Source organism: Dryas octopetala, chromosome 9, assembly GCF_963921425.1.
Source record: "Dryas octopetala chromosome 9, drDryOcto1.1, whole genome shotgun sequence".
In the NCBI taxonomy this organism is placed as follows: domain Eukaryota; kingdom Viridiplantae; phylum Streptophyta; class Magnoliopsida; order Rosales; family Rosaceae; genus Dryas; species Dryas octopetala.
This window is the reverse complement of record NC_141374.1, coordinates 12,394,777-12,416,372: the sequence shown is the minus strand read 5'-3', so window position 1 is coordinate 12,416,372 and position 21,596 is coordinate 12,394,777. Positions and strand designations below refer to the sequence as shown.

The 21,596-nt window shown below is 35.5% G+C and overlaps 3 protein-coding genes and 2 non-coding genes across 8 annotated transcripts; 1 reads left to right on the top strand and 4 right to left on the bottom strand.

Moving 5' to 3' along the window:
* Window positions 1-1,533: 1,533 nt before the first annotated feature.
* On the top strand, window positions 1,534-1,605 carry TRNAM-CAU (transfer RNA methionine (anticodon CAU)). The gene has a single exon. It is a non-coding gene; the product is annotated as a tRNA-Met (tRNA).
* A 498-nt stretch (window positions 1,606-2,103) lies between these two features.
* Window positions 2,104-5,559, bottom strand: LOC147274201 (putative glucose-6-phosphate 1-epimerase). The gene is made up of 8 exons (XM_086256042.1): window positions 4,914-5,559; window positions 4,633-4,707; window positions 4,286-4,342; window positions 4,041-4,201; window positions 3,775-3,909; window positions 3,259-3,361; window positions 3,079-3,178; window positions 2,104-2,522 (listed from the first exon to the last, which is right to left on the bottom strand). Exons 1-8 carry the CDS (start codon window positions 5,022-5,024, stop codon window positions 2,353-2,355), a joined length of 912 nt encoding a protein of 303 aa, XP_086112168.1. The 5' UTR covers window positions 5,025-5,559; the 3' UTR covers window positions 2,104-2,352.
* Window positions 5,560-6,116: 557 nt separating this feature from the next.
* On the bottom strand, window positions 6,117-6,189 carry TRNAF-GAA (transfer RNA phenylalanine (anticodon GAA)). Its single transcript has one exon. It is a non-coding gene; the product is annotated as a tRNA-Phe (tRNA).
* A 1,303-nt stretch (window positions 6,190-7,492) lies between these two features.
* LOC147274199 (common plant regulatory factor 1-like) lies at window positions 7,493-11,353 on the bottom strand. Of its 4 annotated transcripts, none has more exons than XM_086256045.1 (8): window positions 11,067-11,353; window positions 10,267-10,496; window positions 9,994-10,045; window positions 9,820-9,871; window positions 9,352-9,554; window positions 8,734-8,937; window positions 8,487-8,516; window positions 7,493-8,022 (listed from the first exon to the last, which is right to left on the bottom strand). In XM_086256045.1, exons 2-8 carry the CDS (start codon window positions 10,377-10,379, stop codon window positions 7,807-7,809), a joined length of 870 nt encoding a protein of 289 aa, XP_086112171.1. In that variant the 5' UTR covers window positions 10,380-10,496; window positions 11,067-11,353; the 3' UTR covers window positions 7,493-7,806. The 4 variants fall into 4 exon arrangements, with proteins under 4 accessions (XP_086112171.1, XP_086112169.1, XP_086112170.1 ...); XM_086256043.1 differs by having other exon boundaries at window positions 10,267-10,475; window positions 11,067-11,352; XM_086256044.1 differs by having other exon boundaries at window positions 10,267-10,421; window positions 11,067-11,352.
* Window positions 11,354-13,838: 2,485 nt separating this feature from the next.
* Window positions 13,839-19,830, bottom strand: LOC147274198 (hydroxyproline O-galactosyltransferase HPGT1-like). Its single transcript, XM_086256714.1, has 12 exons — window positions 19,520-19,830; window positions 19,329-19,392; window positions 19,093-19,142; window positions 18,814-19,007; window positions 18,028-18,091; window positions 17,876-17,948; window positions 17,128-17,251; window positions 16,456-16,543; window positions 16,302-16,352; window positions 15,127-15,198; window positions 14,916-15,028; window positions 13,839-14,336 (listed from the first exon to the last, which is right to left on the bottom strand). The coding sequence occupies exons 1-12, from the start codon at window positions 19,630-19,632 to the stop codon at window positions 14,314-14,316; spliced, it is 1,029 nt and encodes a 342-aa protein (XP_086112840.1). The 5' UTR covers window positions 19,633-19,830; the 3' UTR covers window positions 13,839-14,313.
* Between the last annotated feature and the right edge of the window lie 1,766 nt (window positions 19,831-21,596).

Here is a 21,596-nt window from a genome sequence, read left to right as displayed (position 1 = left end):
TATGTTCTTTCTGTTTTTATTTTTACCCCAAATCTGTCTTCTTCCTCTTTTTATTTTTCTTATTATTTTTTTTTAGTAACACCCACTCTGTCTTAATGTCTCTATACTTCAACCAACTATGAACTACCATCTCTTTTTCTCATCACAAATATGTTCTAAATATTATGGCCATTTGTTGTCCATGCTGGTTGGTGGAGATTCTAGAGAATGCTTTATGGTTCTATTTTAAAGCTAGTATGGAGGTTGCTAGCTAGTGTGGGTCCCCAGGGGATGAACCTCCCAGATTATGACAAGTGTCAACAACCTCCCATTTATTTGCAAGCCCTTTTATAAGGACTAAGGAGCTACTAGCTAGCACCCAAATTATTAAAGAAAATTGAAGGGCATGTTGCAATTGGAAGCTTGCATGAATCAACTTAGAGTCTTCCTCCTGTATGCTTTGATTTGGGTTGCATTCTTCTTGTAGTGTTGGAATTGCTTGTTGAATTTGAGGTGAAAGGAAAAGCAATGCATGGCAGGGGAGCATGCAAACACAGATCATATGCAGCTGTCTAATACATGTTTAGTATTTTGATTTGCCACAATTGGCTTCATATACTTTGGATAGGGAATACTAGAATAATTAAAAGCATAAATAGTAATGAATTGACCTCAAAAACTGAACTTCAAGCAATTGGCTTAGATGACAAAACTGGAATAATTATATGTCTTGGAAAGGTCAATAAGTACTCAAATATTTCGGTAAGAAAAACGAGACTAGCAGTAACACTGGTAACTAAATAATGTCATTCAGTCATCATTGTTGCTATTTATGTTGGGCATTCTTTTATTTCATTAAGGATAGTTTAGTTTAGTTTAGTTTTAGTTGGTTTTCCTTTATATTTGACAGATCCGAGATTCTCGTATCCACATCTGATTAGACAATATCCTATATAAAAATTATTTATGTCAATCTTATACACAAATTTTATCCAAACATGATCTTATATTAGAATTATTTATGCATGAAAAGCTTCTTATATACGATTGAAATAAAAGATTTCCATATACGATATTGTTCGAACTAAATGTAGAATGTAGATGACCTGGGTGTGGCTGCGGGAATCACCGTATAACAAATGCCTTGTTTCTTTTATTCTCTGCTTTGCATACATAGTTTTGTTCTTTTTAATTATTATAAAAAAAACACTACATATCAAATAAAATAATAAAGTTTTTGGGCATGACTATGTGGTATGATAAATTATTTTGTACTAAATTAGTTAATAAATTAAAATTTACAATGTTAAGACATAGAACCATGACTGCTCTTTGGGATCAATTAGCCTTCACAAAAACTGAAGGACCAACTCTAATGAGTTACATGACACTTACGAGTAGAGGTTTTTTGTTTTTTAGCCCAAACGCAAATAGATAAGGGCTGGCCCAGCCCATCAGCATGAAAGGCCAACATGCAAGCAAAAACTGACAAAGAAAGTCTGATTCTAATCCTACTCTCGTTTTATTTCTTAGAAAATAAGATATAATCAACAAATCAGAGTGGCGCAGCGGAAGCGTGGTGGGCCCATAACCCACAGGTCCCAGGATCGAAACCTGGCTCTGATATGGTTTTGTTGCTTTCTATGTATTTTTTTTTGTCAGACCAGCATTCTAATACTTTGCAGCTCTGCATTTGTCTTTGGCCAGTCAAGGATGGTGGACAGGTTCATCATCTTGACATTTGAAAGTTGAATCCAGAATTCAGAAAAGGAGTATTTGATGTTGTCCTATAACCCACCATGTGTGGCCAAAAAAGAATAATTCTATAACCCTTTTTCAAGAGCACTATGACTAGTCAAAAGGAAAATCATTTAGCCCCTAAAATGTTCACCATTACTTTCTAATAGTTTTTCCTTGTACATATTTTTTCAATCATCAAATTCGTTCTTTTTTTATTTTATTTTATTCTTTTGGCCAGAAAATCCTGTCTTATGTTCTGGCTTTCCATTTCTTGGTATAATCAGAGCAAAAGAATGAATCTCTAGCTTAAATAAATAAAGGTGGAAAAGAAATGTGTGTGCCAGGAAAGAGAGAAAGTAACAACATGATTTATCACTCTTATTACTGGCTCTGCAGTCAATGTACAATTTCCATAGGCAAAAGGTAATCCATGTTCATTTAAGATTATAGCTACAATGGAGAGAAACTAAAACGATATCTCCACTTGCTTTGAAGGAAAATCTATAATGAAACACCCCCAAATTAAAGGTGATCATGCTCTTATTGTATTGCAAATACAGTCAAACTTTGCCACTAATACTTCAAGTAGTTTTCTTTGTATGCCTTCATGTCAGGATCAAGAGGGTCAATGCATTAACATGAAGGGAGAACAGAGAGCTCCAATCGGCCGGTCCATTCCTCACCAGGCTTCAAGCTGATTGGCTTTTCAATTGCTGCTCCATCAACACAAAGCATCTGTTTATACTCGTCGTCTCCGAGATCTACCATGGATTTGGATTTCTTCTCCCATGGATTCCAAACAACTAAGTACACGTAAAGTTCAAGAACAAAAAATTATTTGACAGTTAACAAAAAGGGTGTCTATGTATATTTCATTTACCATTGACCTTAGGATAGAATCGATAGATGAAATTACAGAAGTGACTACTAGGTGCATGCCAACTTAGTATCTTGTGTATATGAAGAAAAGGACACTATAACTTAAGTCTTAACTCTTAAGGACAAATGGCTCAACCTGATGTGCTAACATTGTACATGGAAGAAGGATGAAAAATAATCTCAGGCAGAAACTTTCTATGGCTTAATAACCTGATCCTCTAAGCCTACTGGTCTCCATAAGTTCCAAATTCCTAACTGCCTAATTTGACTTGTAAAAAATCACTCACATTGCCCTGGCTTGCTAAATTGATCTTGCCATCAATTCATTCAAGTAGAGGGGTTTCATTCATTTTTCTAATGGCTCCTTAAGCTCCTAAGTACCGATGATGATTAAGAGTATGAGAAGTGTTGCGATTCTAGGGAAGCCAATATGTTACTGATAACATTTCATGAAACTTAGTTGAATAGCATGAGTCTTACCAACATCTGGAAGTCCCTCCTTTCGTATGATGAACGTCCTCTTTTTCTCATGATCAAAGACAGCTATCGCACCTGAAGAACTAAGATAAACCCGGTCCACCTGCCCAAAATTGAACACTTCATAAGCTGGAGCATTTGGCTCCATTAACAAGTTGAGATGGTTTTGGAAAATATGATTACCTCAGATTCAAATGTTAAGGCATCACCTTGTTCTGTAAAGCGCTCTCTTTGACATAGATTGTCTAGGTAGTCAAGAGTCTCCAGGCCCTCAATCCTTACTTCACTGTCATTTAAGGTTATTTAATGCTCATAACTTTGTTCGAACTAAAATCATTCTACTAGCACTATTTATTGGTATACATGGTGAACAGAACTATTGTAGTCATTTATTCTAAAATTAACCAAAAATATGATACCACTTGCTCCTTTCTAATTGAACTGATGGTGATCATGATGTGATCTGCAAAGATTTTGTTTTTGATGCACTTGACATTGATATCATAAAGCGAAGTAATGAATATTTATGTATTGGACAGATGAGTGATCATGATGTGACCTATAAAGTTCTCATCATAATTCAAATTTCTCTTTTTTCTTTCTGCTAATGGAATGCTATAGATGTTGCTGGCTTCCCTAGATGATGCTTATCGAAATTAAGAATAACCAATCCCATTTTCAACTCTGAACGATCTGTACCTGATATCAGAAATGGAGAAATATGTATGATACGCAAATGAGAAACTGAAAGGCTTGCAATTGATGTTCCTGATGCGTGTTATCAGGGTTAGATGCCCTTCTGCTGCCAGTGAGACCCTAAGGCGAAGCTCGAAACTGAAAACATGATTCAAATCACTATCTCAGAAAGAACGAATATTTCGATGGAAGTTCATAAGGCAAGCTATGATAAGACTTCGATTGTGTCAGTTGCATACTATGATACATTTCATGATTCAAGCTCATACCTATGTGGCCAATTTTTCATATCTTCTTCCAATGGTTTAAGTAGCAAGTCGATGCAGGCTTTGCCATTAGAATCATTGGGATGTAGAGGTGGAGGATTGTTGTCAATGACCCAAATCTTATTCCCTGCAAACCCATTTTGCTCCGATGATCCATTTCCAAACTAAGTACATATTGGAGCAAACCCATCAGCCAGAATTAACCAGGCCTGGTACATTATAATCTGCATATGTACGGATATAGATACCTGTGGGAAACATATTGGAATTCCTCCTCTCACTACTTTTGGTGGCTTAAAGATTGCCTGTGTAGATGAAACAGAAAGAGGTGAGCTTGGAGAATTGATCTATGGGGTTGCAACAACAATATTGTCACAATAATTAATCTAAGTAGTCCTAAATTAGACCAGATTAGATCAGGAAAATATCAGCAAAAAATTCAAAACAGACAAAAGAAAACAAAGTTGAGAGAAGGGAAAGTAATTTACAAATTTCCCATTTGTTCGTGATCTGTATGATCATATAGGAGTTGTTACTGGTAAAACTTTTATCTACTGCAGTCTGCAGAGTAGTTCTGCAATATGAAGAACTTTACCTTATTACTAATGAATAACAATTCTTCTCCACGTTCAGTCCTCCAGGACAGAACCTGGCCTCCCTGCAAACTAACCTGGATTGAATTCACATAATAATATTAAAATGCATGTAAGCTACAAGTAAATTCTATGCCACTCAGATTGGCATGATATGTGCGTGTGAGCACCAAAGTCATGAATGAATGGCATTTTTCTTAATCAATTAAGTGTGCATAACCATGCCTGATGGCTTGGAAGACATCCATTAAACAATGGAAATATAAAGGTAACAGAATCTAACCCGAGCGGAAGCTCCTCGAGGGTTCTGAAGGAGAATTTGATCAATTCCATTCTTGTCCTTTTTAACTTCAACTCCTGCTCTCTGATCACAGGCTGCTCCAGATTGCTCCATTCCAAGAACACAGTAAGGACATCAATAGAATAAATAAGAAGACAGATGAATCTCTCTCTCTCAACCCAAAACAAGACCTGGAAGGCTGGAAATGACTTCCCCAGCACTGAAAAAACAGCTTCAGAGCAATAGAAAGAAAGGTCAGTTGGTCATTCAATCAAGCAGTTGAGAATCTGAACTTTCCATGGACCTTTCTGTGACAAACCCAATATTCCCGTGAGCTGAAACCAAAGTCCCAACTACCAATTCAACTACGTACCTTAATCTTTCTTCAACACCAATACTTGTCACAGTATATTACAGGATCTTCTCAATCCCACCAATAAATACAGACTTATCAAGAAATCTATATTCCCTCTTAATAAAAACCCAACTCTTACTTTTTGAACAGATCCAACTTCTGTAAAAGAAATATCAGGATAAAAGCACAAGTGGTAAGTTGGTAACCACAACAACAGTTTCCCATATGAACAAAAACGTCTAAGATTCAAACTTGGACCAAACAGACAAACAGTCGTAAAAGCCTACAAGCCTACAAAAACAAAAACATTTATGATGGGAAACAGTTTTGTCCAACAAAGAGAAGGAAAAATTGAACTCAATGACATAGCATGAAATGAAGTCGACAAGACCTTTACGGAGAAAGATGAATCTATATTTTGAGTGCGACCTTGTTGTATTGATAAAGTAAAAGATTGAAAGGGTGATCAGATATACAAGAAATCATAGTCCTTAATTAATTAGGCATATCTCTAGGACTAGGAGGGTCACTGATCATGATTCATGACTAGTAATAAAATAGTACCACTTGCATGTAAGTATTAAAAAGAAAACAAAAAATATACTATTGTATTATATAGATGTACGTATAAGACATTGCAACCAGCCAGCCATGAAAGAATAAAAAAAGTCTGTGCTGGTTTCCACACGTGATATATTCAAGTCTGAACATGCGACCTTCATTAACAGAATTAACTACCCATTTTAAAAGGGAAAACAAAGGAAAATGTGTTATTTGAAGGTTTGCCCTTAAAAGATTACTTGTTCTTAGTGCTCCCCCTAGTTTGGTAAATAAAAGATTGATAGCTATAATGCGGTGAACGTGGATCGAACACGTGACCTTCAGATCTTCAGTCTGACGCTCTCCCAACTGAGCTATCCCCGCAATTGAAATTTTGACATCAGTTTTTCAATATACCCAAAACGAAAGTTACCCTTCATATCTGAAAAAAAAAATGAATAAAAGGAAGGAAATTAAAAAAAAAAACTCCGAGGACTTTGAAACCATTGAAGGACAAGCATGCATTGCGCTAAAGATTTCAGCTTCCATGTTTTGGCTTTCAAATTTTAAGTTCTTAATTTAGAACAACTTTTCAACACGTCGATTTTATTACTTTATGTTATAATAAAATTCACGTAAATCTTATTACGTAACTACGAGCGATGCTAATATTTTATTAAAGTAAGCGAAGTCATTCCATAAACTTTCATAATTTGAGTTCAACCATCATGGAAAGGATCACATTATCAAACATGGACCAATGAAGAACGGGAAATTAATGATAAATATATACTTGAAGCAACCTTTATCTTCTTGACGGTTGAAATTGAATAAAGAATATTATCCATGGGATGGGATTGGTGAGTCTCATCTTTGCCAAATCAAATAGCATATTGATGTAAAGCAAAAGATATTCCATAGAGAGAGAGCGAGAGAGCACCTTTTGATGTATACATGCTGATATCATATACATGAAGATTGAAGACGTTGAAAGAAAAAATACTTCAAAGAAATCAACTGGATCCCACAAAGAAGAAGCCCAGAAACAGGTCAAATCAAAAAATTTAATGACTGTTTCAGTGGTGGACGTAGTCCAAACTCTTAAGCAATGGTCGGACAATTTTTTCTTCCTCACTTTTGACTCACTATTCAGAAATAAGAATGATATTTATGGTCAAAAGCTTTGAATTGGCAGGCACTAGAATGGAGAAATTAAAGTGCTTTGGGTTGAAAATTTTGCAATTACATCATAATGGGTGGACCAAGTAAAAAATTTGGGTGTCAAGTGCTGTCACTGATGGTTTGGAGGAGTGGAGGACTTAGGTGCAAACCGTGCAATGAAGTACCTCTGAAATTCCCTCTAAAAGGCCTTTTGGATGCGCTTTGGTGGCATTGTTTCAAGTTGGTTTTTTGACTTCAGTTTTCACCTACCATATTGAACAATTGTAGCCTCAGGTTTAAGAATTCAAAAGCCTCCTTTAAAGTTATGTTCTCTCATATTGAAATTAGCTTCTGACTCTCATTAGTAGTGTTTTGAAATCACTATTTCAGGGACCAGGATCAAATTTCTAGTACAAGGAACCAAGGATCAAAATCATACTTGAATGAACCTTTCTACCAATCTAGCAAGAAAACAAATCAAACTTACATTTTGCAACAGCACACAATATGCTAAAAGGCTTGCAAATGCCTACCCAAATAACTGATAATTTCATAAAACCAGGAAGTCTGCAATTACACATCACTTACTTCGGAACCTACCTATCCTTTGGAATGTTCATATTCAGAGAGAACTCTTTTAGCCTATCCTAAAGTTAATCGCACAAACAGAGTTGAATACAAAAGGAAAAACAAATTGAGCAACTGCTATTTGTCCCTCTTCAGCTATGAATTTCCTGTTTTCTGCCCCCAAAAGTTACGTTAATTAGGTTTTTGGTCCATTGTGAAAACCAAAAAGTTAAGCCAAGTGTCATGTGACAGCAGATAACACCAGCTTCCTGATCATCTAGCAGCAACAGCATCAGTCCTAGAGAGTTGATAAAGCTTGGTTTCAGACATAGAACTTTCATGTGCCTCACGATCCAGTTGAGCATTTCTGCTTACAGAACCCAAATTGCCAAGTATATTCTCAGTACCATTTGGCAGGGTCAAATCAACTTCAATCTTAATTGAAGCGATTCCTCCTTGCTGCACTACCTGTGCATTTTTCAGTGTCTCCTACAAGACACAACTCATGTGAGATCAAGACACAACTCATGTGAGATCAAGGTACAAATGAATGTAAATACAGCTTAGATTTAAACAAGCTAGGATGGACCAAATCAGCTATACTAGATTTTCCTTGTTCAACTTAACTCGGTAGCAAGTGCTAAAACATATCTGAACAAAATTCATACCAACACCACAACCCTGCCTACGCTTGGTTAAATTTTTTGGCAACCAAAAGCAATTATGCATGATTATTAAATATGGAGACAGCTTGGTTACTCTACATATACGATAAGGTATAAGAAATAAAGATCACCATACGAACATGGTTGTTCAAATGCCTATCATTTGTTGAACAAAATAGAGTTTCACTAGTTGGGTCTTGGTGGTGCATATGCATATCCAAAGGCTTCAATAAACCTATAGCCCACCCCTGTGACCCACATGGACTTGGAAAATGCTACTCATTTCACCTGTATCGGCATCCTGAGAGACTCCAAATTCTGCAGAGAAAAGGCCCTAGAAAATTGGTTCTTTCGCAATGGTGGTTTTATTATTAACCTTGAATCCATGCATCAAGGGGAAAAAAAAAAAAACAAAACTAACAATGAATATCATGAAAAAAAGAAAAATTGTCAACTGCAAACACATATGAAAAATTATTGAGAACAGATCAAAGGCTCAAGCATTGGAAAAGAAACAAAGTCTACAAGGAAATACCCTTAGTGCGGCATTTGCAAGCCTCAATTCCTTTGAATCCCCTTTCAATACATCTAGTTCAGATTTAAGGGCCATATTCTCTGTGTTTAAGGATTCACATGTCCTCACCAGTTCCTCATATTCAGCCTGCTTCCTCAACCTAGATCTCCTTGCAGATTCTCTGTTAGCCTGTTTCCTTCTCTCTTGTTTCAACTGCCTTTCATCCTGAGGGAATCAACATGCATAATGAATGGTCTGAATATGACAGACTACTTCTAAGAGTTATCTTAGAATTTGTTGCATCCAAAGATCTGTGCAAACTCGATAATTACTCAAAAGTTGAGAATATAACAATGTTTCAACAAATAACTGCCCTGCAGAGTCTTAAGATGGGCTGTGCTTCACAGCTAACTCTGGCTCACAAAATTTGAGGAAATTCCAAATCCACAATCTTTCATCAACCCCATGGTTTCAATTCAAACCAGTAACTGAGTGTTGTTCAAAACAAACAAATAGAAAGGTATCAAAGGCCGCAATTCTTTTAAACACTTATCTGACTTCAATACAAATTGAAGTTAATAGGCATAAGCTTGCAAATAAGTAAGTAGTACCAACAACAAAAATTGAACATTTGCATACCAGAACCATTGCATCAAAAGGCGACCCTGCACGAGCAGAAGGAGCAACAACAATTGTGCCAATTCCCATTTTCTGATATGGGGAACCAACAGATACGCCCACAAAACTAGAAGTTGGTGCAGTAATAGAAACATTAGTGGTATTCTCATTCGTTTCCCCTTCAGTTTTGGGACAGACCTGAATATGGACTTTCACATCATTCTCTGTCACCCAGATAATTAAGAAAAACAGATCAGTCAGCATGAGTGATTGGTTAAGGCCGCATAATTCCCAGTCCTTCATTCAAGTAAATCCAAGACCATAATAAAACATCCCTTTTTCTATACAACATCGGCAGAAGAGGGATGGGAAATAAAAACAGGCAACAAAATTTTCTCCCCTCCCAAAATGAAACTCAGAAATTCTGATTAAGAAATTCCAACACTTCAAATGCAAAAGTATAAACTAAGGGGAAATACTTAAGCATACCAGCAGATGGCATGCTCTCAGACCCATTGTTCCCCTGAGTGTGGTGGTCTGCCTAATAAATGAAATCCATGATTACTTTAACTTCATGATAAATATCATCTAATCATCAAACACAAAGAGGAAAAAAAATGGGGAATCCATCAAATATTGGACATAACAAAAGGAAACTCTTACTTCAGTGCTTCCATCAGTTCCGCCTGTCAAACCGTCAACGTTTTGTTCCAAACTGCACATGATTATAAGATCAAAATTTAGGTTGCTCACATTTAGTGACAATATCGTAGAACTCACTGTAAACTGCCAAATGGTGCATAATCTCAAATTGTGTGCTGTTTAAAGGTTAGCCTCCAACATGAAAAAAAGAAAAAAAAAAAAAAAAAAAAAAAGAATGACAAGAAAATAAAGATTTTTAGGGGCAAAGAGGAAAATAATAACTTCTCCACATACCTCTTTGATGCCTCAACGACTAGGTGCCTATCATCACCCTTGGGATGGTCACATCCAACTGGAACTGCAAGCCCATCCAATCCCTTCAACTTCTTTATTACATCTTGGTCCATATTGTCCAATGTCTTAGAAAGCGTTTCCTGTGCTTGAAGAAACTGTCACACGCAGCTCACTAGCTTAGTGTCAAGGTAACCAATTACTCTTCACAGCTGCATATGCAGAATGAAAAACTGCTGATTTTTTATATTTAAACGTAAATACGTAAACAAATATATTCTTAAAGAATAATCAATACCCATCCTTTTTCTTTCATTTGCTTTCATGACAATATTTCATAAACCCATTTAACAAGTTAATACGTGGCGAATGATAAACTTGTAAAACATAGAAGCTTCATTATCAACAATTTCATGGGCATATGCACTCATACAGAACTTACCTTTTTTTATCTCAGTAATTCATCATCGCAGCAAGCCCATTAGTATCAGCTTTAATTGTTGATTAAATAAAATTAATAATACTGACACCAGGATTCTCAATTTATCAAACCCTGTGTTTGCTTTCTCTGAACCCCTACCAACCCCAAATCTACACAGAATTTACAATTAAAGACACTAATTTTTTTTTTTCAAAAAATTACCAATTAAAATAATTGTCATCTTCTACAATTAGTTTTAAAGTAAAAGTTTTCCCTTTTCTGCATTTGTGAATTCGAAGATCCAGAAAGTTTCCATTTTTAGGTTCTGAGTCATAAAATATCTAGAAATTCTAACAAAAACATAAGAACAGATTCAACGTACCTGAATCTTCCGAAATCTCTAGAAGAGCAACTCAAATCAAAACAATAATTTTGAAGGAGCCAAACAACAGACCCTAACCCTAGCTCTTCAATTTTCCCGCCTTTACTTCCCTCGCTTGCAATTTTCTAGGGAATCAGAGGGGATTTTCAGCTGGACGAGAAAAAGCTGGTGAAGAAGACAATGTAGAGAGAGAGAGAGATGAGAGGGCGAAACGTCACCCGCGCGGCGCGTGGCGCTTGGCGGTCAGATTGTGAACTGGGATAACGTGATTGGCTCAGATGATCGATGTGGCACGGTTGTTCTCAGCCATACACGTGTTGCACAGAGATTCGCCGCATAGGAGTCTAGTAAAAAAGCCTGTGCGCTTGTTTTGTTTGGGTAAATTTGTACGCTAGAAATTAGCTGATGGTCCTCTACACGCGACCTTCGTTTCTGAATGTACCGGTCAGTGGGCTCCACAAACCGTTTTTCGTACTAAAATCACATGGTCCTCATTGTATCCAGATTTTAATTGACTATTTGTTTTTAGTATTTTAATGTGTTAATGTCAATTTATAGTCTTGTCAATTTAGTTTTCGTATTTCAATGTATTAATGTCAATTTCCTTTGATTTTAGTTTTTACCATATGAATATATGATTGCTTAAAGTGACAACTGGAGATCGGATCATGTCATTAGGCTCCTAATTAATAGTAATAACTAATGAGTTATATCTTCTTAGAATTTAGGGATAATAAGTTAGAAAAAAATCTTGAATAAAATAGTTGTATCATATGAAAACGATCATTAAAACTAAAATAATCATTGAAATTGATCAAAATAGAATTTTTCTAAACCCCAAACAACACCAAACACAAAGATACCAAGCACGGATCAACAATCAAAACCACAACCAAAACCGATTCTAAACTTTTCCTAAGAATAACAAAATAAAAAATAAAAATTGAGGAAGAGAAACCTAAGCAATCAATAGGCACACACCTAAACAATCCTTTTACTTGAAGTTGAAGGCTACTATATATACCTTCTTGTTATAGGATTGTAACTTGATGATATCCTATCCTAAGTGAATCTCTGATCATGTTTAACATTTAAATCTTCTTAATGCCTAATGCCTACTTTGTGCTGGTCTTGCTGGACGACATAATTTTTTCTATTTTGAGCTGTAAAGCCTGTAATTTAAAGCACTCAGTTTTTTTTTTTTTTTGTATTTGAATGTATTAATGTCAATTTCCTTTCATTTAACACTAGCTTGGTGATTGGATCATGTCATTATGCTCCTAATAGTAATGAGTCATCTCTTTACAATTTAATCATAAAATAATAAAGAAATCTTGATTGGAGTAATCGTACCACCAATGCTATGTGCTAATTCGTCACGTTAACTTAGGTCTTCAACTATGCCACTTGAAAATGTGACCCAAAACTCATTTTGGGTCACAAATGGCTCACACCCAAGCACTATGGGTCGGAAAATGTGACCCAAAAGAGGGAGTAACCCAAATCTGAGTCTCAGTGTGAGCTAAAATGGCTGTGACCCAATTGCAAAAGTGGCCCACCCACGTGAGGAGAGAGAGTGTGCTACAGTCAAAAATTTGGTGGGCCCCGCCTGCAATAGTTGTCAGCCACTTGCTTTTGATGTGACACGTGCCACAGTGATGGGTGATCACCAACAGTCCAGATTAAATGGATGTTGGTGATCTAAGGCTGCCATGTCATTTTTTTTAAGTGGCCGATTTGAAATTAAAGGGCCTAGATTAATGAACCGTTGATAATCAACGGTCCAAATCGCCCAAGCTTTTAAAAAAAAAAACAAATAATTAATAAATCATTTAAAATTAAAATAATAATCGAAAAATTGCTAAAAAATTAATAAAATTCCCCAAACCCTCCAACAGCTATATTCTCAAATGGGTCTATATATATTATACAACACTCATAGTTTTTCATCATAAACTACAACCTTTGTTTACCAAATTTACACAAATTTTTTTTTTCTTTGTCATGGCTCCTAGAGGAAATGCTTGAGAGGTAGCTAAAGATGAAACCCTAGTGATGACATACCTATAGAGTTTTCTTATTCTAAATATATTCAATATTAATCTTATTTTAAAGATCTCATTAAAATAAGACCAATAAAATAATTTTTATTATAATTTGAATTTTAAATTATAAATTAAACATCACTTAATTAATATTAGTTATATTTTAAATATGTATAAAATACTGTTACCCAAAATTAGGTCACAGTACCATTACAGTGAGAATTGAATCACAACATTATTTGTGACCCAAAATGGGTTTTGGGTCACAAAAAATGAGTCTTACCATAGTGGAAGGCCTTACTATTGACTTATAAAAGACCCAAATGGCCAAATACTAATACAACTGTGAGCCTGTAGCATCCTCTTTTTTAGAACTAAACTTATTTACACCCTCGTTAAGGAGAAAATCCAGTTAGTCTAGCAATTTTTTCTTTTTAAGAAAAATCTATAATTATTCATACAATACTATATCAAGAAATAGTAGTATTCTTCACACAATACCATTTTAACATTGTGTCAATATTGTATTATTTGCGCCCAATGCTAATCCCCATTTATTATGTGGTAACGTGTCGTGCTTCCGGGTTTATATTAAGTGATGATCAACCTCAATTCATTAACTTGGTATTAAGTTCAAATCATGTTAACATGGCATGTGAAAAATTCTCAACCCTTACACTTAGCAATTTGGCATAGTGGGCATGTTGTCCCACCAGAAATGTTCCCAATCCTCCACCCTGAGTTTCAAGTTTGTATGTCACCATACCAACAACCACAAGAAATGCAATTCTCTTCAATCATTCCATAGGTTGGGATGAAAAATTAGTAAAATTAGTAGAATTAGTAAAATTTAAGAATGATGATGTGGTACGACAAGGGGATTATAAATCATACATAAGAAGGAAGAGTCCTCATGCCTTTCAGTATCTTTGAGGACAAAAAGTATGCTGTCAGCATCGGGAGCTTCTGAGAGAATTCTCACCAGCAGCACCTAGAAATCAATTCTCACATAACCTCTTAATTCAATATTCATTCTTTTAAGGCCGCTTCAATCGACTTTCAGCAAAAAAAAAAAAATCCTCCTGTACTGCATGAATTCATCCACCAGCATAGGCATCGAAGGCAATGCTGTTGATGAATCGTCATAAAAAATCCTTCAATACTGGTTGCATCGGTAGTTGTGACTTGTGAGGCAAGTTAGATCACACAGCTGTACATATTGCTCCTGAAACGAAAGGTGCATATATGTATTAATTGATCCCTTCTAATGTAACAAAAAAGAAAATCGCTTTGGAATAAACTACTATTTTTAATCGTTTTGTTCTTATCTAACTTTTAGGAACATCCTCCCCGGCCAAAAAAAAAAAACTTTTAGGAACATCCTCAGTTAATTTTTTTTTTCCCAATTTCAAGTTTTCCATAAAAGGATTAGAAGAAAGTAAATTGCAGTATCATTTCCTTGCCCTTGTATTATATTCATCAGTCATGATTTCAAGTTTCAGGAAATCATCTGGGGCAGTTTTGGTGATAGACAAAACTTGAATAGGATTGAGGTAATAGTAATTATCCAATACACTTTCAAGAGAACATCAAATATCTTCAGGAAGAGTCAGCAGTTCATTACTTGTGTAAGAATCCAGGACTTTTGTCTATCTTTAAGGTCTTCATTTCATTAATTTTATATTTTGACAATCCCTCAGGCAGGAAACCCCCGGTCCCCCGCCCCCCATCTTCATTATGTTCATATTTAAAAAAAATAAAAAATCCATTGCACTTATATGTGTTAGAAGAGAGACAACCAGACCTGGAAACCAGGAGGAGCAGCAAAACTTCCGTTCATCAATGTGCTCCACATCAAGCCCAATGAACCAAGATCCAGCACTAACATCATCGTGAGCATATGTACGAAGAATTGACCTGCAAAACCAACAGAAGGCTATAACTAAATCCTGCCATGCTTGTTCTGCATTCTACATAATATTATCAAATACAAAAAGAGAAGGGGGCAGAGGTACCTGTTTATTGATATAAACTGAGCTAATGCTCTAGAAATGGCATACATTTCACCAGAAGCATGTCTAAAGTATCTGCATCAGACAAGACATATAATTTTCAGCCAAATGGAAAATGCATATCAAAACTTGGGAATTGATGTAGCATCTACGAATGCTAATACATTGTGAATTGCTTCAAGGTATTTGAAGACTACAACCTACCACCGACCATAACTGTTGAGGTGAGAATCTTTTATATACAGGAAATATATCAGGGAAATGACACTGTAATTTAAAAATCAGTTCATTAGTTGATTCCTTAGAAGCAATGTTTTTTTTAGTTATTCTCTATGTGGGAATTGTGCTACATATATACATAATAAAATAGATCTGAAAAGTTCAATTCTTGCCTATCAACTTCAAAAGTAAAAGATCATTCTTTGAGGGAAAAAATATCCTTGCTTTTTACGATGAAGATCCAGTTTGAGGAAAGAACACTGCCAACCTAATTACCTAAATGCTCAAATTTACAAGACTAGTTCTAATACTTAGTCAACTGAAAGATGCATGATCTAAAATTGTCATAATTTTGGGGAAACTACATCGTCAACTCCTTTCTATAATTTCCCCCAAAAACTAAGATGCTGTAGAGATTAACAATTTATATCAACTTAACAGCGATGAATCTGTCTTTTTTGAGTTTCAATCCATTTATCTGACTGCAACTGGACATAAAATTTTGGTGAGCCAATCCAATATTACAAAGAACATTGCATGGCATTTTTCTTTATGACGAAACCACCAAGACATTGTAGAGGAAGCGCATCAACTAGTAACCAAGCTTTTTCGTTTTTTAGGATAATATCTTGGCAGGCTACACTGACAGTCATGAAAAACCTAAAAGAGCATTCTACTCACGTAACTAACAACCATTATTTCAGAGATACATCCTACCAAACAAAATATTAATGATCACAAATTCACTTGGCCCTCCCACCATTCTTCTACTCATATTCTACAAACCAAGCTCCACCCTATCCCCACTCTTTTTCTAACAACCATCTTTAACACCATTATGTAAAATCATTTTGCCTAAATTTCTACATTGCAGAGAGAGAGGGAGAGAGAGATAGACCAACCATATCCAGAAATCTATCTTCTATTCAAGCTTAAAAATAAAAGTGTTTATTGCTTACGATTTTCCGTCGCCAAATTTCCACCAGTCTGGTTCATACCACTTGTGTGTCCTGTATAATTAAGACAATACAAATTTTTTTTATATGAATTTGATCTTAAATTTCTCATAATTTTAAAAGTTTTCATCAAATAAAGCATGTCTTCTGCACTCACGGTTCAGAGAAAACTTCATCTGATTTCATGCACCCAATATAGACACGAGGCTTATCCAAATAAGCAGCCAGCGTTGCTCCCAGGACATCTGAATCAGAAGGCAACGTCAATGATTAGCATGCAGTTCAGATAATCTGTTTAGGCTAATCATATTTTCTGGTATGCTAATCTCATGTTATTGCTTCAACCACAACTTATCAATTATACCTGCAGTGTCTACACGTAGGCTATTCTGAAGTAAGACAAACAATTACAGATTTTTGAAGCAAAATTGTACCAGTAAAACAATGCCAAAAGGTCATATCTCTAAATTGAGATTGTGTTCTGAGACAGAAAATGAAGACTTTCTTGAGGTCAGGACTACATAACCAAATACCTATCCTAGAAATTTGCATCTGAAAGTTTCTCTCATTTTCTCAGATAGTAAACACGGGTTTGTTTTAAACCAGAAAAGAACATCTCCTTTCTTATACCAGTATTATCCAATTAGTTACATGAATTTGCAATGGGAGAAAAAAAAAAGGAAAGAAAATTAATTAATAATCATGTGAATATGTATTCATTTTTCTTCCAGATCAGAATAATGTTATGTAGGTACAAGTACAACATAAAGTATCTTGACGATACACTATCTTCTTCATTACAAAAAATAATTATATTAGGACTACATACCAATATTGACAAAAACATCATCATTGACCTTCAGATAAAACTCAGCATCCCAGTTCTCTACAGCATGAATAAAGAATGATTTCATCTTTTTTGGACGCTGCTCATATGCCTCCACTTGATCATCCTGTAAAGCAAAAAGGGAATGAAAACGAAATTTGATATGACATCATTTGCTCCTTCTATATGAATATATCTGGCATTAATCTGAGCATATTGGCTAACTCCCTATTTCAGCTAGCACACATATGATACGTGAATCAACTATGAGGGATGTGCACAAATTTTGGCTAAGGACCATGTGCATGATACAATAAATAGCAATCAGGAACATGCAGTGAGCTTATTTTTCCTCAAACTACAATTTGAGACTACATTGGCTAAATCATAATTACAAATTGGTTACAACTTAGAAAATGGAACAAGTCAATAATCAACAGCACATACTCTGATAGCCATACAAAACTAAAGATACACATACAACATTCACATATAAACAAGGAACCAGCTATTAATTAGGATGCCAACCAAGGGTAGGTTAGTTCATTAGTCTCTACTCCACATACAAACTTCTACTATTGCTAAAAGCATCTTGTAATTTTCACAGGATTTTAAGTTTCTTAATGAATCCAAATATATCCACATATGTAGTATTCAATAGAAGTTCAGATGTCGACAACATGAAATTTTATTTAACCTAAGAATCACACCAAATATTGTTAAAACCAGATCATCAAATGGTTGAACATACAAGAACAATGAAGTCATTGGTCTGCCTATTTTCGCTGTCGATTTGCCTGTCCAAACTGTCTCCACGATTTGGGCTGCAAGATATACATACTTAACTGAACAGAGAATTGTAGACAATTCCTTGTCATCATTCTAAATCATGGATATACAGACCTTCTTCCAGTTACAAATCGCACAATGATGCCCTTTTCATCTTCCAATTTTTTTAACGCTGCACCTGCAAATATTGTATATTCAGATTAATCAACATGGCCACATGGGAAACAAGTATAAAGTAACAATAGAAAAATTTTCATCAGTCACATCAACACAAAATGTTTCCATTATGTAAAATCAAAATTGATTATCAGTCTTTATCTAGATTAAGCAACCACATGTTAGCAATGCAACTAATCATTCTTATGGCAATCTTAAACAGGAAAACATCATAACAGAGTCAACGAAAAGCCAAATTTAACAAAATGGATACACTATAATTCACAAAACCTGTAACAGAATAGCGGACTACAAGCCCATGTAGGCACCATCTTACAACCTCTTAAATTGTGTGCGCTAACCAGACAACATTCCAATGGCTTTCATATTTCTATAAATCTCCCTTTGTAAGAATGCACCATATCATGAACTCTTAATGTAATGAAACAGTGATGATAGCCATGGAAACTCTCTAGTCACATTCGGTGGCTTTATGATGGTGGAAATCCACATACCATGCAATTCCACAAGCCCATGCCAACTACAGAAATGAAAAATAACTTCCATGGTTCCTTTCCTTTATTTTACTCATTCCTCCTATAGTCATTGACTCATAAGTTTACTGTTCAGTTCAATTGGGTCAGACAGTTGTTGGAGTCTATGTAACATTAACATGGATCATCGTATCACATAAATTGTACAGAGGACAAAAGAGACAAACTTTATAATTTGCAAAAAATTTACCAGTAGACATCCACGCCTTACGAATTGCATCCCTATTTTTCTTGCGCCCAAATGTTGTAATAATTCCTATAACAGCTAGAAGCTTCTTCTTAGAATGATCTCCCTCATCTTTCGACAAGCTCTTTGGAACGAAACCTTCTTGTTTTGCTGCAGCCAGTTCCATCTCAAGGTTGGACAACTTCTTCTGCTGCTCCCTAGCAAATAAAATCATTCATCACAGTAAGCCCAATATCACAAATTGTCAAATATGAACCCTTTTACAGAATGGGGTCTATTTACCTGCAAGCTATAATTTTAAGCGTGTCGTCAACAGAAATGGCAGAATGACCCTGAAAAATGAAAATGGACGATTTTCTGCCTAGTTAATAACTTATTCTACGTTAACTTTTTAAAGAATGATAAAAGCAACAAACTAAAGCAATACATATTAATACTGGGTGAGGCATTTGGACTGAAATTGAAAGGTAAAACTTAGACGAAAAACAAAACAAACAAAACCCAAATGATAAAAATACCTGACCATTTCTTCTATCAAGCTCCTGAATCAAATAAACCCTTTCTGCAGCATCCTGCCACAGACTGTCAATACCACATCCTTATCAAACATTCATCAAATCAAAGTTTTTCGCCGAAAATCAAAAAGTCCAAATTCAGAATAGCCCCAATTACAGGTGCGAAAACAAAATTGAAAATTCGAAAAACTCACCGTCCGGCGACGTAGATTGCGGCCATGGTGGCGAGCATGGCGAGCAGGAGAACTGAAATTCGAGAGCGAAAAGACGAACCATATAGCCGGCTCTGCGATGCCCGGCTATGCATGTTTTTGGGTCTAACTAAACGAAGAGACAGAGAGCGAGACACACAGAGGTCCAGCTTGGGAAATGCTAAGCGAATTTGAATGGATTTTTGGGAACTGATCAGTCAGATCTGGGAGGGTTTTGAGAGCTCGATCGAGCTGTGATTCAGAGTTTGAAACTAGCTGGTTGAAGAAGAAGAAGAAGAAGAAGAAGAAGAAAGGTGGATGGATGAAGAAGACGACGTAACTGATTACTATTCGCTCCAAAGTAACGGGATTTTTGCAATATTCCATGTTTTTGGGAATTTACATTTTTACAGCCTCCGTCAAAAAAAAAAAAAACAAACTGATCCCACATTCCCACGTGATGAGAATCACTTTTTGTCGTTTCTTGAATTGGAAGAGAGATGCAATGTGCGCTCCAAAATTAACTTAGCACACTCCTCCGATCAAACAATTTTTTTTATTTGAATCTCATTAAACAGTTTTAATAATTTGGCCGCACCTCAATTATGATTACAGAAAAAGACAAAAGGGTTAATTACACTTTTTTTAAGATGCCAAAAGGTTTGCTTTGCATCCTAGTCCTAGTGTAAGGGACCATGGATGAGGATCCTCTGCCAGATTGTTTGGTACCAGGCCATACCAGGCTTTCAATCTCAACCATTAAAAAAATTGTATGGTTGGGATTACACCGTATTTTTAAAGTCCAAATTTATTTCTTTTTTTAACAGAAAAATGTTTATTCCTTTAAACCAATAAAGAACATCTTAAAAAGGATTTGATGCAACCCTATCCTAGCCCTCCACCCCGAAGCAGCCCCTATACCCTACCCCTCTCTACTCTTTACGGCAGCCTCCCCGTCACCGACTCCCTCCTCCATTGCCGGCAGCCACCCATTCCTTTCCTCTCTCACCCATTAAAATCTCGAAAATGAAACAGAAGAATCAATATAAAAACACAAAAATAACATTTATTCAATAAGATAAAAGAAACCCACAAAGTGAAGTGTTCATGTACACTCGAAATGGACCCACAGAAAAAAAAAAAAAAAAAGCACATGCAGACCTTTAAGATGTCAAACGCAGCAAATCCCATCATGATTTCTTATGAGTTTAGGATTTTTCATGTTTGTGATAATGGTTGGCTTTTTCAATGGGTTTCTGAGGAGAGAGTCAATTTGTGGTTGCCAGAGGTGGATAAGGAAGTCGTCAACGGGGGAGGTCGCCGGAAAGAGGAGAGGGGTGGGGGTCTGGGATGGGGATGGGGATGGGTTTGCCTAAAAAAATTTCATTTTTCTATTAAAAGAGAAAAAAAAAAAGGTTAAAATTAAAACAATTAGACCTAAAAAATATGGTGTAATCTCAACCACATAATTTTTTTTAATGGCTGATATTAAAAGCCTGGTATGGCCTGGTACAAAACAGTATGACAGAGGATCCTCATCCAGGGACAATATATTGATCCCTTAATTTTAACACAAGGGTTGAAACTAATAAACCTATAAGTAAATCTAGTACTTAGATACATGACCGATCTCTTAGTTGAGCATTTTCATTGCATCATTTTAGTTTGGCCGTTTTTCACTACACTATAATCTTCAAAACTCTATGATATATTTTCTAAGTTAAATATGTGTTCTAATATTTTTCTCCTTTAATTTAATTCTGTTTTATTGTTTTTTGAAGCATTATTTACTTATGTGAAAACTATGGTGTTCACACACTTTCTTCTGGTTTTCACCTTGATTTTTGTTAAGGACATTTTTCGTAATATGAAATACCTTTTTCTATCCAAATTATTTATGCATCTCATGACATACGCTCTAATATAAACTAGAGTGAACGCTAGTTACTTGTCACAAAAGAAAACTTGAGTCTCATAACTTTTACGTAAGCAAATAATGCTTAAAAAAAACCATCAAACTAACGTATGACATAAATTGAAAGACATATATAAATCTAGAGTGTATATTATAGAGTTTTAA

Coding starts and splice junctions, on each gene's coding strand:
- LOC147274199 (XM_086256045.1), bottom strand. CDS start 10,379: ATGGACCAAGATGTAATAAAGAAGTTGAAGGGATTGGATGGGCTTGCA. Junction 10,046..10,266: donor GTCGTTGAGGCATCAAAGAG/GTATGTGGAGAA, acceptor AATCATGTGCAG/TTTGGAACAAAACGTTGACG. Junction 8,023..8,486: donor CTCTCAGGATGCCGATACAG/GTGAAATGAGTA, acceptor TGTGTCTTGTAG/GAGACACTGAAAAATGCACA.
- LOC147274198 (XM_086256714.1), bottom strand. CDS start 19,632: ATGCATAGCCGGGCATCGCAGAGCCGGCTATATGGTTCGTCTTTTCGC. Junction 19,393..19,519: donor GCAATCTACGTCGCCGGACG/GTGAGTTTTTCG, acceptor TGGTATTGACAG/TCTGTGGCAGGATGCTGCAG. Junction 16,353..16,455: donor GATGAAGTTTTCTCTGAACC/GTGAGTGCAGAA, acceptor TTAATTATACAG/GACACACAAGTGGTATGAAC.
- LOC147274201 (XM_086256042.1), bottom strand. CDS start 5,024: ATGGAGCAATCTGGAGCAGCCTGTGATCAGAGAGCAGGAGTTGAAGTT. Junction 3,910..4,040: donor ATGAAAAATTGGCCACATAG/GTATGAGCTTGA, acceptor TCATGTTTTCAG/TTTCGAGCTTCGCCTTAGGG. Junction 3,362..3,774: donor TTCTCCATTTCTGATATCAG/GTACAGATCGTT, acceptor CTTAAATGACAG/TGAAGTAAGGATTGAGGGCC.